Source organism: Pelobates fuscus, chromosome 1 (assembly GCF_036172605.1).
Source record: "Pelobates fuscus isolate aPelFus1 chromosome 1, aPelFus1.pri, whole genome shotgun sequence".
Taxonomy (NCBI): Eukaryota; Metazoa; Chordata; class Amphibia; order Anura; family Pelobatidae; genus Pelobates; species Pelobates fuscus.
The window spans coordinates 6,364,499-6,378,795 of NC_086317.1; the positions used below are offsets into that span (position 1 = coordinate 6,364,499).

The window sequence follows — 14,297 nt, forward strand, 5'->3', positions numbered from 1 at the left end:
CATGCTACATTATAACATGGGACTGAGTGTGCTGCATGCTACATTATAACATGGGACTGAGTGTGCTGCATGGTACATTATAACATGGGACTGAGTGTGCTGCATGCTACATTATAACATGGGACTGAGTGTGCTGCATGGTACATTATAACATGGGACTGAGTGTGCTGCATGCTACATTATAACACGGGACTGAGTGTGCTGCATGCTACATTATAACACGGGACTGAGTGTGCTGCATGCTACATTATAACATGGGACTGAGTGTGCTGCATGCTACATTATAACACGGGACTGAGTGTGCTGCATGCTACATTATAACATGGGACTGAGTGTGCTCCATGCTACATTATAACACGGGACTGAGTGTGCTCCATGCTACATTATAACATGGGACTGAGTGTGCTGCATGCTACATTATAACATGGGACTGAGTGTGCTGCATGCTACATTATAACACGGGACTGAGTGTGCTGCATGCTACATTATAACATGGGACTGAGTGTGCTGCATGCTACATTATAACACGGGACTGAGTGTGCTGCATGCTACATTATAACATGGGACTGAGTGTGCTGCATGCTACATTATAACATGGGACTGAGTGTGCTGCATGCTACATTATAACATGGGACTGAGTGTGCTCCATGCTACATTATAACATGGGACTGAGTGTGCTGCATGCTACATTATAACATGGGACTGAGTGTGCTGCATGCTACATTATAACACGGGACTGAGTGTGCTGCATGCTACATTATAACACGGGACAGAGTGTGCTGCATGGTACATTATAATGTGATGGCTTAATACGCCAGAAATGAGGAGTTTATAAGGAAAAAACTAAATTTGTCAAGAATTTTGACTCAGTGTACCCCAAATGCTAATAATGGGATTAGGAACAGCCTTAATAGTGAGAATGAATTGTGTTTCCAGGCCTGACAGATATAAAAAGCACAATGTATTTTATAAAACTCGTTCCTAGTTACTGAAATCCACAATTTGCCTCAGCGCAGTGTGAGGGCAGAGTCAGACTCACCAGACTGGTATAGAGCTTTGAGAGCAGCGATGTCCGAGAGGTCCTCAGTGCGAGCTCGGGAAAGCCAGCGATTATAGCTAGAAGGGAAAATACAGCACTGAGTATCTGGACAGCTAACCGGCAATGGGAACAGCCAACATATAAACAACTGTCAATGGCCACAAACTCAGCGTTCATTTCAAATTTAAGGACCAACAAGTCGAATTAAAACATTCATTAAGTAAACAATTTTTTCATTTCAGTTCCTTTGGTTTTAAAATTGCAAATCAGTTTGAATTCCCGACAATACTCACTTTAATACATAAATCGAAGTATTTTTAAATGATTTATAAAATGATTTGTTTCAGGCTATTTTATTGCAGTTTTTATTCCAATACGCATTAATGGAATGGTTTGAAGGGTTCTGTGAAACACATCACAGAAAGGAGCAGCTAAGCAGTTGATTGGTCAGAGTTTTCACTTGGGAAACATTCCGTCAGACTTGGTAAAAGCTGCTGAGAGAACAGATTGTTTGTCCTCTCCCCAGACTGTATCTATAAGAATTATAGTGTGGGACATCGTGGAAACCAATGGACTGTTTCAGTGCAGAGCAGAATAGCGTAATATAAACAGCCCTCTGTGTGCCACAATGGGAGTCTGGCCGCTGTTCCTGTAAGGCCCCAAGGCACTAATCGGCAGTAATGCCAGCTGCGGTCAGTAAACCGATGGTACAGACACTAACTTGCTGCCTGAGTGTGACTGTCAAACTAAGCTTACATTTCAAACCCTGGGACTGCATGCAGCGAGGACATCTCAGTAAGAGGAGGAGGAGTACACAAAGTATTAATTGCCCGGAGGCCGCAGCAAGCTTACTTTCTCTGGTGTTGTTTCTGTAGAGCTGCTCCAGACATCTGCCCCTGGAGGGCAAGTTTCCTCTGTTTGTCCACATCTCCCTCCATTCGAGCAAACGCATGAGATCCGATGAAAGACAGGCCCAGAGACAGCCCTTCGTCCTCCGACGAGTCATCTGCAATGATCAATCAAACCGCTGCAGTCAGAGAACAAAAACTCCAATGGCAGTAATTACCGGTCACTTATTTACCGATTCCATGGCAGTAATTACCGGTCACTTATTTACCGATTCCATGGCAGTAATTAAAGGTCACTTATTTACAGATTCCATGGCAGTAATTACCGGTCACTTATTTACCGATTCCATGGCAGTAATTACCGGTCACTTATTTACCGATTCCATGGCAGTAATTACCGGTCACTTATGTACCGATTCCATGGCAGTAATTACCGGTCACTTATTTACCGATTCCATGGCAGTAATTACCGGTCACTTATTTACCGATTCCATGGCAGTAATTACCGGTCACTTATTTACCGATTCCATGGCAGTAATTACCGGTCACTTATTACCGATTCCATGGCAGTAATTACCGGTCACTTATTACCGATTCCATGGCAGTAATTACCGGTCACTTATTACCGATTCCATGGCAGTAATTACCGGTCACTTATTTACCGATTCCATGGCAGTAATTACCGGTCACTTATTTACCGATTCCATGGCAGTAATTACCGGTCACTTATTTACCGATTCCATGGCAGTAATTACCGGTCACTTATTTACCGATTCCATGGCAGTAATTACCGGTCACTTATTACCGATTCCATGGAAGCAATTACCGGTCACTTATTTACCGATTCCATGGCAGTAATTACCGGTCACTTATTACCGATTCCATGGCAGTAATTACCGGTCACTTATTTACCGATTCCATGGCAGTAATTACCGGTCACTTATTTACCGATTCCATGGCAGTAATTACCAGTCACTTATTTACCGATTCCATGGCAGTAATTACCGGTCACTTATTACAGATTCCATGGCAGCAATTACCGGTCACTTATTTACCGATTCCATGGCAGTAATTACCGGTCACTTATTTACCGATTCCATGGCAGTAATTACCGGTCACTTATTTACCGATTCCATGGCAGTAATTACCGGTCACTTATTTACAGATTCCATGGCAGTAATTACCGGTCACTTATTTACCGATTCCATGGCAGTAATTACCGGTCACTTATTTACCGAATCCATGGCAGTAATTACCGGTCACTTATTTACCGATTCCATGGCAGTAATTACCGGTCACGTATTTACCGATTCCATGGCAGTAATTACCGGTCACTTATTTACCGATTCCATGGCAGTAATTACTGCCATGGAATCGGTAAATAAGTGACCGGTAATTACTGCCATGGAATCGGTAATTAAGTGACCGGTAATTACTGCCATGGAATCGGTAAATAAGTGACCTTTAATTACTGCCATGGAATCGGTAAATAAGTGACCTTTAATTACTGCCATGGAATCGGTAAATAAGTGACTGGTAATTACTGCCATGGAATCTGTAAATAAGTGACCTTTAATTAAGGTCACTTATTTACAGATTCCATGGCAGTAATTACCGGTCACTTATTTACCGATTCCATGGCAGTAATTACCGGTCACTTAATTACCGATTCCATGGCAGTAATTACCGGTCACTTATTTACCGATTCCATGGCAGTAATTACTGCCATGGAATCGGTAAATAAGTGACCGGTAATTACTGCCATGGAATCGGTAAATACGTGACCGGTAATTACTGCCATGGAATCGGTAAATAAGTGACCGGTAATTACTGCCATGGAATCTGTAAATAAGTGACCTTAATTAAAGGTCACTTATTTACAGATTCCATGGCAGTAATTACCAGTCACTTATTTACCGATTCCATGGCAGTAATTACCGGTCACTTATTTACCGATTCCATGGCAGTAATTACCGGTCACTTATTTACCGATTCCATGGCAGCAATTACCGGTCACTTATTTACCGATTCCATGGCAGTAATTACTGCCATGGAATCGGTAAATAAGTGACCGGTAATTACTGCCATGGAATCGGTAAATAAGTGACCGGTAATTACTGCCATGGAATCTGTAAATAAGTGACCTTAATTAAAGGTCACTTATTTACAGATTCCATGGCAGTAATTACCAGTCACTTATTTACCGATTCCATGGCAGTAATTAAAGGTCACTTATTTACCGATTCCATGGCAGTAATTAAAGGTCACTTATTTACCGATTCCATGGCAGTAATTACCGGTCACTTAATTACCGATTCCATGGCAGTAATTACCGGTCACTTATTTACCGATTCCATGGCAGTAATTACCGGTCACTTATTTACCGATTCCATGGCAGCAATTACCGGTCACTTATTTACCAATTCCATGGCAGTAATTACCGGTCACTTATTTACCGATTCCATGGCAGTAATTACCGGTCACTTATTTACCGATTCCATGGCAGCAATTACCGGTCACTTATTTACCGATTCCATGGCAGCAATTACCGGTCACTTATTTACCGATTCCATGGCAGCAATTACCGGTCACTTATTTACCGATTCCATGGCAGTAATTACCGGTCACTTATTTACCGATTCCATGGCAGTAATTACCGGTCACTTATTTACCGATTCCATGGCAGTAATTACCGGTCACTTATTTACCGATTCCATGGCAGTAATTACCGGTCACTTATTTACCGATTCCATGGCAGCAATTACCGGTCACTTATTTACCGATTCCATGGCAGTAATTACCGGTCACTTATTTACCGATTCCATGGCAGTAATTACCGGTCACTTATTTACAGATTCCATGGCAGTAATTACCGGTCACTTATTTACCGATTCCATGGCAGTAATTACCGGTCACTTATTTACCGATTCCATGGCAGTAATTACCGGTCACTTATTTACCGATTCCATGGCAGTAATTACCGGCATCTATTTACCGTTTCCATGGCAGTAATTACCGGTCACTTATTTACAGATTCCATGGCAGTAATTACCGGTCACTTATTTACCGATTCCATGGCAGTAATTACCGGTCACTTATTTACCGATTCCATGGCAGTAATTACCGGTCACTTATTTACCGATTCCATGGCAGTAATTACCGGTCACTTATTTACCGATTCCATGGCAGTAATTACCGGTCACTTATTTACAGATTCCATGGCAGTAATTACCGGTCACTTATTTACCGATTCCATGGCAGTAATTACCGATCACTTATTTACCGTTTCCATGGCAGTAATTACCGGCATCTATTTACAGTTTCCATGGCAGTAATTACCGGTCACTTATTTACAGATTCCATGGCAGTAATTACCGGTCACTTATTTACCGATTCCATGGCAGTAATTACCGGTCACTTATTTACCGATTCCATGGCAGTAATTACTGGTCACTTATTTACCGATTCCATGGCAGTAATTACCGGTCACTTATTTACCGATTCCATGGCAGTAATTACCGGTCACTTATTTACCGATTCCATGGCAGTAATTACCGGTCACTTATTTACCGATTCCATGGCAGTAATTACCGGTCACTTATTTACCGATTCCATGGCAATAATTACCGGTCACTTATTTACCGATTCCATGGCAGTAATTACCGGTCACTTATTTACCGATTCCATGGCAGTAATTACCGGTCACTTATTTACCGATTCCATGGCAGTAATTACCGGTCACTTATTTACCGATTCCATGGCAGTAATTACCGGTCACTTATTTACCGATTCCATGGCAGTAATTACCGGTCACTTATTTACCGATTCCATGGCAGTAATTACCGGTCACTTATTTACCGATTCCATGGCAGTAATTACCGGTCACTTATTTACCGATTCCATGGCAGTAATTACCGGTCACTTATTTACCGATTCCATGGCAGTAATTACCGGTCACTTATTTACCGATTCCATGGCAGTAATTACCGGTCACGTATTTACCGATTCCATGGCAGTAATTACCGGTCACTTATTACAGATTCCATGGCAGTAATTACCGGTCACTTATTTACCGATTCCATGGCAGTAATTACTGGTCACTTATTTACCGATTCCATGGCAGTAATTACCGGTCACTTATTTACCGATTCCATGGCAGTAATTACCGGTCACTTATTTACAGATTCCATGGCAGTAATTACCGGTCACTTATTTACCGATTCCATGGCAGTAATTACCGGTCACTTATTTACCGATTCCATGGCAGTAATTACCGGTCACTTATTTACCGATTCCATGGCAGTAATTACCGGTCACTTATTTACAGATTCCATGGCAGTAATTACCGGTCACTTATTTACCGATTCCATGGCAGTAATTACCGGTCACTTATTTACCGATTCCATGGCAGTAATTACCGGTCACTTATTTACCGATTCCATGGCAGTAATTACCGGTCACCTATTTACCGTTTCCATGGCAGTAATTACTGGCACTTATTTACCAATTACAAGATGGTAGTGTTTGGTTTGGTGGTTGTGTCTCCAATTTGGGGAGGGTGCAGTTTTGGGGTTTTTGTGGCAGTAAATTTATAAAGGTCCCACTCTCACCTTCATATGTTACCGGCTTTTCACTGATTCGAATCTGACGTTCCGGCACCACTGGCTCCCCATCTGCATTACCGATATCTGGGGGTATAAGTGGCCGCGAACGCAGCTCTTCCTCCAAAGATCGCGGGAAATACACAGGAAGCAGACGCATGTATACGCTCTGTAATGGACGACACAGGTTAGACGCGTTAATAGGATCTGGTGCTATGAAAGATGTCTTGTTTTACGCTTCCAGTATTTCCTATTTATTACAATTGTTAAAACATAGAAATGTCCATTTCAGAAGAGAACGCCAAATTCAGCCTTTCAGAAAAAAAGAAAAGATAACTGAAACAGAACACTTTGTGACAGTCTGATAAATCCATTGCGCTGTCAAATAAAAATCTGATACGCATTCAAAAATGATGTAAAAACACAGATTTATTAAACTGCTCAAAAAACGCAGAAAAAAATTGGAGCAAAGCGGTCTGACATTTGGCTAATTCTCCCCACTGTGTTTAGCATGATTATATGCAATATCTATAACCACTAGAACTACTGTAGCATTGGCTATGGTGCGAGGAGCGTCCTGATGCCCTCAGTTTTTAAGGACTCAAACAGTCTGAGATTGGTTCAACCTTTGATCTCAGTCCATCAGCGCTTCTCCTTGATTCCTGCTCAGAACCTTCCGTCGGCTCTACATGAGGTGATTGCTTTCAGCCAATGAGTGAATTCCTGCCCGAACACTTCAAGCACCATAACCACTACAGCACACTATAGCGGAAATTCTCAGACAATGGGCTAGCACTGCACTGCAGATAACAGAAGCCATGAGTAGGAGCTACCAGCTCTCACAGAGTAGAAACTTTATTTAAAAATAATGTATTACCGTTTGGAGCATTAAGAAGGTGATTTGAATAGAATGTATGTGATACACAGAGATATGTCATTAATATGTATCTATACATACACTAAAGAAGCCAAAAAAAAAAAAAAACGCCCAAAAAACATCTTTGCAGTAAAAGGTCTTCACGCCTGTAACCGCTGATGGCGTCACACACAGGCCGTATTGTGACAGCACTCGCTGTATTTCACAACCATTGAGAAACACAGAATTTAAGATTTAAGAAATGAATGACACAATGTGACCCTCTGGCTGTCACTGACATAAAAGGTTCAACATTAAAAGGATGGCAAAGGATTCTGGGAATTCTCGTAACATTGTTGGAGGAGAAAACTGCCCTATTCACACCTTATAAGAGGTTACAGAGTTGGAGCTCCTCACAGACCACGAAACATACATGTAAAACCCCTGGCGAAACATTGGGGGTTAGAGAGGTGTTGGGACCCGGGGAGCGATGGTTTATCTCGTTACACACAGAGAGGGGTTAGGACCCGGGGAGCGATGGTTTATCTCATTACACACAGAGAGGGGTTAGGACCCGGGGAGCGATGGTTTATCTCGTTACACACAGAGAGGGGTTAGGACCCGGGGAGCGATGGTTTATCTCGTTACACACAGAGAGGAGTAAGAACCCGGGGAAGGATGGTTTATCTCGTTACACACAGAGAGGGGTTAGAACTCGGGAGCGATGGTTTATCTCGTTACACACAGAGAGGAGTTAGGACTCGGGGAGCGATGGTTTATCTCATTACAACTATCGTCCTATCTCGCTACTGCCTTTTGCATCCAAGATCCTTGAAAGAATTCTGTATGCGAGATTGACAGACTTCCTCGAGTCCAACTCTCTGCTAGACCCGCTTCGGTCTGGTTTCCGCGCTAAGCACTCTTTGGAAACAGCTGTGACCAAAGTATCCAATGATCTACTCAGTGCAAAATCTTGTGGTCACTACTCTATCCTAATTCTCCTTGACCTGTCTGCGGCTTTTGACACTGTTGATCATTAACAGCTTCTTCTCATCCTCCGCAATATCGGTCTACAAGATATTGCTCTCTCCTGGAGCTCCTCCTACCTCTCCCAGCACTCTTTCAGTGTTTCTTTCTCTGGCTCTGCTTCTTCTCCCCAACTCCTCTCTGTTGGTGTCCCCCAAGGTTCAGTCCTTGGTCCCCTACTGTTCTCCATCTATACTGCCTCCCTTGGTAAACTCATTACCTCCTTTGGCTTCCAATATCATTTCTATGCAGATGACACGCAAATCTACCTGTCCTCTCCTGATCTCTCCCCGTCCCTCTTGACTAGTGTCTCTGACTGCCTCTCTGCTATTTCTAACTGGATGGCTGCCCACTTCCTTAAACTAAACTTGACCAAAACTGAAATTCTGGTCTTTCCTCCCTCAAGTGTTGTTACTCCTGTATTCGTCTCCCTCCAAGTCAATGGTGCTACCATCAGCTCCACCACGCAGGCTCGCTGCCTAGGTGTTCTCTTTAAATCTGACCTCTCCTTCAAGCCTCATGTTCACTCTATCGCCAAATCCTGTCATTTCCATCTCAAAAACATTGCGCGTATCCGCCCCTACTTAAAGGGACACTCCAGGCACCCAGACCACTTCTGCTCATTGGAGTGGTCTGGGTGCCAACTCCCACTACTCTTAACCCTGCAAGTGTAATTATTGCAGTTTTTTTATAGATTATCTGTGCTAGAGCATCGCTGGACGTCCTCACGCTGTGTGAAGACCTCCAGCGTCGCTCATTTCCTTATAGGAAAGCATTGAAAATCTTTTTCAATGCTTTCCTATGGGAAACGCTAATGCGCATGCGCGGCATTGCCGTGCATGCGCATTAGGTCTCCCCGGCCGGTGGGCGGGATCAGTCTCGCCCACCGGCCGACAGAGACCGTAGGAAAAGCGGCGCGGAGGAGGAGACAGCGACGAGGGACATTTTCACCCCTTCAGTAACCGGGGATTGGGGGGTGGGAGGGAGAGGGTACTTCCAGTGCCAGGAAAACTGATTGTTTTCCTGGCACTGGAGTTTTCCTCTAACGCCAGATGTGACTAAGGTGCTGGTCCATTCCACTGTCCTTTCTCGCCTTGACTACTGTAATCCGCTTCTCAGTGGTCTTACGTGCTCCCAACTTGCACCTTTACAGTCCATAATGAAAGCGGCTGTGAGGCTCATCTTCCTGTCCGCCTGCACCTCCCATGCCTCACCCTTCTGTCAGTCCATACACTGGCTTCCTATAAAATATAGAGCTCAATTTAAAATTCTGGTTCTTGCTTTCAAATCGCTACATACTCCCCACTCCCTTTAGCATGTAAGCTCATTGAGCAGGGCCCTCAACCCCTCTGTTCCTGTGTGTTCAACTTGTCTGGTTACAACTACATGTCTGTTCGTCCACCCATTGTAAAGCGCTGCGGAATTTGATGGCGTTATATAAATAACATAATAATAATAAAATAATAATTACACACAGAAAGGTGTTCCCCGGGGAGCGATGGTTTATATCATTACAGAGAGAGAGGTTAGGACCTGGGGAGCGATGGTTTATCTTGTTACACACAGAGAGGGGCTGGGACCCGGGGAGCGATGGTTTATCTCGTTACACACAGAGAGGGGTTGGGACCAGGTGAGCGATGGTTTCTCTCGTTACACACAGAGAGGGGTTGGGACCAGGTGAGCGATGGTTTATCTCGTTGCACACAGACAGGGGTTGGGACCAGGTGAGCGATGGTTTATCTTGTTACACACAGAGAGGGGTTGGGACCGGGTGAGCGATGGTTTAGCTCGTTGCACACAGACAGGGGTTGGGACCAGGTGAGCGATGGTTTATCTTGTTACACACAGAGAGGGGTTGGGACCGGGTGAGCGATGGTTTATCTCGTTACACACAGAGAGGGGAGCAATGGTTTATCTTGTTACACACAGAGAGGGGTTAGAACCTGGGGAGCGATGGTTTATCTCAATACACACAGAGAGGTTAGGACCCGGGGAGCGATGGTTTATCTCGTTACACAAAGAGAGAGGGGTTGGGACCCGGGGAGCGATGGTTTATATCGTTGCACACAGAGAGCGGTTAGGACACTACATGTGCCAACACAAGCAAGCACCAACAGCTCACATTTCCAGAGCAAAATAAACCACTGAACAAAGCTGCCACAAGGTTAGACCAATTTGGTGATTTACCTCCTCCTGCTCTGTAACGGCAAACACCACTTTCTCCAGAGCGGAACCATGGACCTCCAGAAACCTGCGCACAGTACCTGAGACAAAACAACATCAATTACAAGTCATAGCCATCAGAGGTTTCACAGAACACAGTTTATAGCACGTCTCCTCACACCAAGGTGTGATATAAATACATGCACAACAGCATTAATAACATAACAGAATAAGGATGATAACGCTGGAAGTATGAAACCAGAATTCTCCAAACTATGTGCTGTGACACAGCTTATAACCACAGCACACAGAATAATACTAGCGAGGACGCTGGCTGGGCAATGACATCACCAGCGTGAACGCTGGCTGGGCACATACATGAAGATATCTAGAGATGTCACTGGAACGCTGTGAGGTAAGAATCACTAGTGATGTCACTGGCAGATCATATGAGCTGGAAAGTTATGTCATTAGCAGAGAGCTCAGCTAAATAAGGACATCACTGGGTGCAGCATATTGGTAAACATTTTTGAGATAAACATGTTCTAAAATTCACATGTGACCACTGCTTGCTGACAGCTGTGACCACAATAACTGGGAGTTATTTCACTTTTATAACAATCCAGCCGTGTACACGGCTTTAGATACGGGGCTCTTTATAAGAGGTTTATTCACGATTAATCTATATTCATATCAGGTGACGAGAGGCAGCACTCACGGAGAGCAATGTGCGTTGCATCCTCTAACGGATAACACCTCTTCTGAGAACTGATCACACAGAATCCCACCGTAGACATGGACTGCTCCCTGAAACAAGACAAGAAGAACCAGAGTTAGACAGCGAATAGAAAGCACTGCGTCTAACTGCGCACGAAAACACAATGAAAACTAGCATAGGGCCACCTCACTCACAACATTCCCAGTATGTGATATGCACTATATAGATTATCTGCCGTGTTACACGTGGTATCTCATGGAATAGACTGAGGAACAGAACTAGCTGGAAGCTGTGCGGCTTTCACATAATGACATCTGGGGGGTCTATAGAGACGTTTCTGACCATGGTCACATTTTCCTGCTGATAAAGGTTCAGGTTTAGGAAACACAACTTGTATAGAAATGGGAGACTAGTTACAGTCTCTCTCTCTCAGGTGCTGCACAACATATTCTCCCTTTACATCAGCAAATCCCTGTCATCCCTCCTCTGCCTCGGAAAAAAAGGGAATCAGGGGAACATCCGGAACATGCATTTTACCGCAGTGGTGCTGCCACAGAGACCAAAATATATACAAAATACAGATTATGGAACAGCGCACACAGAAAAAGACAGTTTTACATTTTATAAAGCTACTTAAAATAACCTATCTCAGCAAATATGGGGATTCAATTCCACTATATGGCCATATTGTGCTATGCACACCACTACGTCACAGTACCCCAATAGCGGTGGGTCCTACACTAATTACGTCAGTGTACCCCAATATCATTAGGTCCTATACTAATTACGTCACAGTACGTCTCAGTATCCCCACTCTGCCAGGCTGTGTGGGTATCTCCCAGTAACTCTGCTCTGACAGACTGTGTGGGCATCTCCCACATAGCCTAATTTACTTTTTTTCTGCTCTGCCAGGCTGTGTGGGCATCTGCAAGGAAAAATCAGCCATCGGGTGGCAGTTGTGGACCCGGCACAGATGGCCTGGGTCTTGCAGTGGGATGATTAGAACCACAATGCATTGCTTGAAATGTTCAGGCTGTGCTGCAACGGCTGTGTTTCAGGAAGTTCCTCTTCGCTTGGCTGGTAGAGTTAGGATATTAGACCTCAGATCACATGCTCATCACACCCAGCAGCTGGATTCTGCAAGTGTCACGAGGGTGCCAAAACTGCCACTGTGCAGATGACTCGGCCCATTCCATGTGCCCAGCAGGGAGGGGGAAAGGGGGATGGCGAATAGAGGAGAACGCTTTTACTCTAAACCCTCCGAGTAACAGACTCCACACTGCTGGGGAGTGACAAACAAAGGGTTAATTTCCCACTGCCTACCTCACATTAACCCCTGCTATACAAGCAAAAAACTTTTTTTTTTTTTTTTAAAAAGCACACATTTGTTTGAAACCCATGATGCCCAGCTAGCACATGAACAGAAGATAGAACAGCAATTCTGGGTTTAAACCAATGTTTAGAGATACCTACAATCTGAATTCTGTAAATATCCATGTTTGAGTTTATTTATTTATTCTTTACTGGAACACAAGGGGTGAGATCTTTAGGAATAGTTTGGTATCCCTGGTATCGGTAAGGAGGTGGATCACCCCAAAATGTAATCAGGAAGTTAGAACCAAGTCTGTAATCATGGTTTATAGGAGCCATCTAGGTACCATAACTACAACGTACCGGAGTCAATGTTATACTGACATTTGGTTACGGACGATCCTTGATCATACGGTAAAACAGCTTCACCAAAATGTGGGGATCTCACGGTACAATGGCCCGGCCATCCCTTGCTGGAATTGTGTTCCACCAATATCAATTCATCCATTTATTGGCTGAGCGAGATTGCACAGAGAATGCGCGGTCTGAATAATACTTTATCAATCTGCAATAACGCACCCTCCTACCAAACCTGCAGGTAAATCAGACGTACCGAGACTGGCAGCAAGCAAAGTATGGAAACTGGTAGGACCAACAAATGAACCACACATGTAGGCCTGACTCCCCCAGAGCACTCTGGGAAGTAGAAACGGTCTTTGCTTCTTGCCCTATTATATCACCAAGCAAACCCATCTGCTAAATTAGTGCTATTGGGCAGACCGCCTGATCCCGCCCACGAGGAGCATATTACTTAGCCAGTTGGAGGACATTCCGATAGCAGCTGTACAGGGAGCTCTCGGCTGCCGTGCGGTATTTGGTCTTGTACTTCGGACCCACGGTGTGGATGATGTAACGAGCCGCCAGACCGAACCCTTTGGTTAGTTTGGCTTCCCCCGTCCTGCAACCTGCCAATTAAAAGGACGGAAAGGAGAGAGTAGATTATATGTGAAAATCACAGTCCGCAGACCCCACTCAATCTCATTATCTGAACACAATCCAAACAGGGCGTTCCCTCTTCTCTGAACAGAAATATTACCTGCTTACCCTGACCCTTCTAAACCTGCAAAATACAGGATTTACTCCCCTGGAAGCCAGCGCTGGATGACTGTCACAGGGACAGCGCGGTCCAATCACAGGAATCGCATAGAGAAGCCGGTGATTGGACCATTTAGCTGGCACAGAGCAAACGTGCGCTCTAGGTCAGTGAGGGGAGGGAGAGGAGGGAGGTTTTTTTTTTTTTTCCAATAACTATGTAACAGAGGTTGCTCAGGTGCTCTGGCCACAAGGGAAAAATGATCAGGTCTGTCACCAGTGTGGAGTGGCAGACATTATTTATACACAGAAATTACATTAAGCTGTTTGTAACAGAATTCTGGGCTGCCAATTTCACATGTGCTGGGGTGCTACTAGCTTCCAGCACACGATTACTAATATCTCAGTTTCAATTCACTGAAGTAGTTATGGTGGTTGGAGCAACTCTTTAAAGATTACATGCACTGGCATTCAGATAGAAGTCAATATGGCCCGAAACAACAGAATGTTACGACTGTGTTAGCTGTTCCAGTAATTTATCCAAGAATTCCCCCACAATGCACAAAGGAGGTAACCGGTCCGCTGACATGGCATTACTGCTCCTTTACAAAGGGTGGCAGTCCTGCCCGCAGAGTGACAGAAA

The 14,297-nt window shown here is 44.3% G+C and overlaps 1 protein-coding gene across 2 annotated transcripts in view; it reads right to left on the reverse strand.

Moving 5' to 3' along the window:
- The window catches only part of GDAP2 (ganglioside induced differentiation associated protein 2), a 64,664-nt gene that overhangs the window by 43,012 nt on the left and 7,355 nt on the right, over positions 1 to 14,297 (reverse strand). For both annotated transcript variants that reach the window (XM_063445977.1, XM_063445969.1), the window contains exons 4-9: positions 13,374 to 13,527; positions 11,252 to 11,340; positions 10,558 to 10,634; positions 6,498 to 6,657; positions 1,892 to 2,045; positions 1,040 to 1,116 (exon numbers count right to left, since the gene is read on the reverse strand). In XM_063445977.1, the coding sequence (XP_063302047.1) occupies positions 1,040 to 1,116; positions 1,892 to 2,045; positions 6,498 to 6,657; positions 10,558 to 10,634; positions 11,252 to 11,340; positions 13,374 to 13,527 (711 nt within the window). The remainder of the gene's footprint in view (positions 1 to 1,039; positions 1,117 to 1,891; positions 2,046 to 6,497; positions 6,658 to 10,557; positions 10,635 to 11,251; positions 11,341 to 13,373; positions 13,528 to 14,297) is intronic.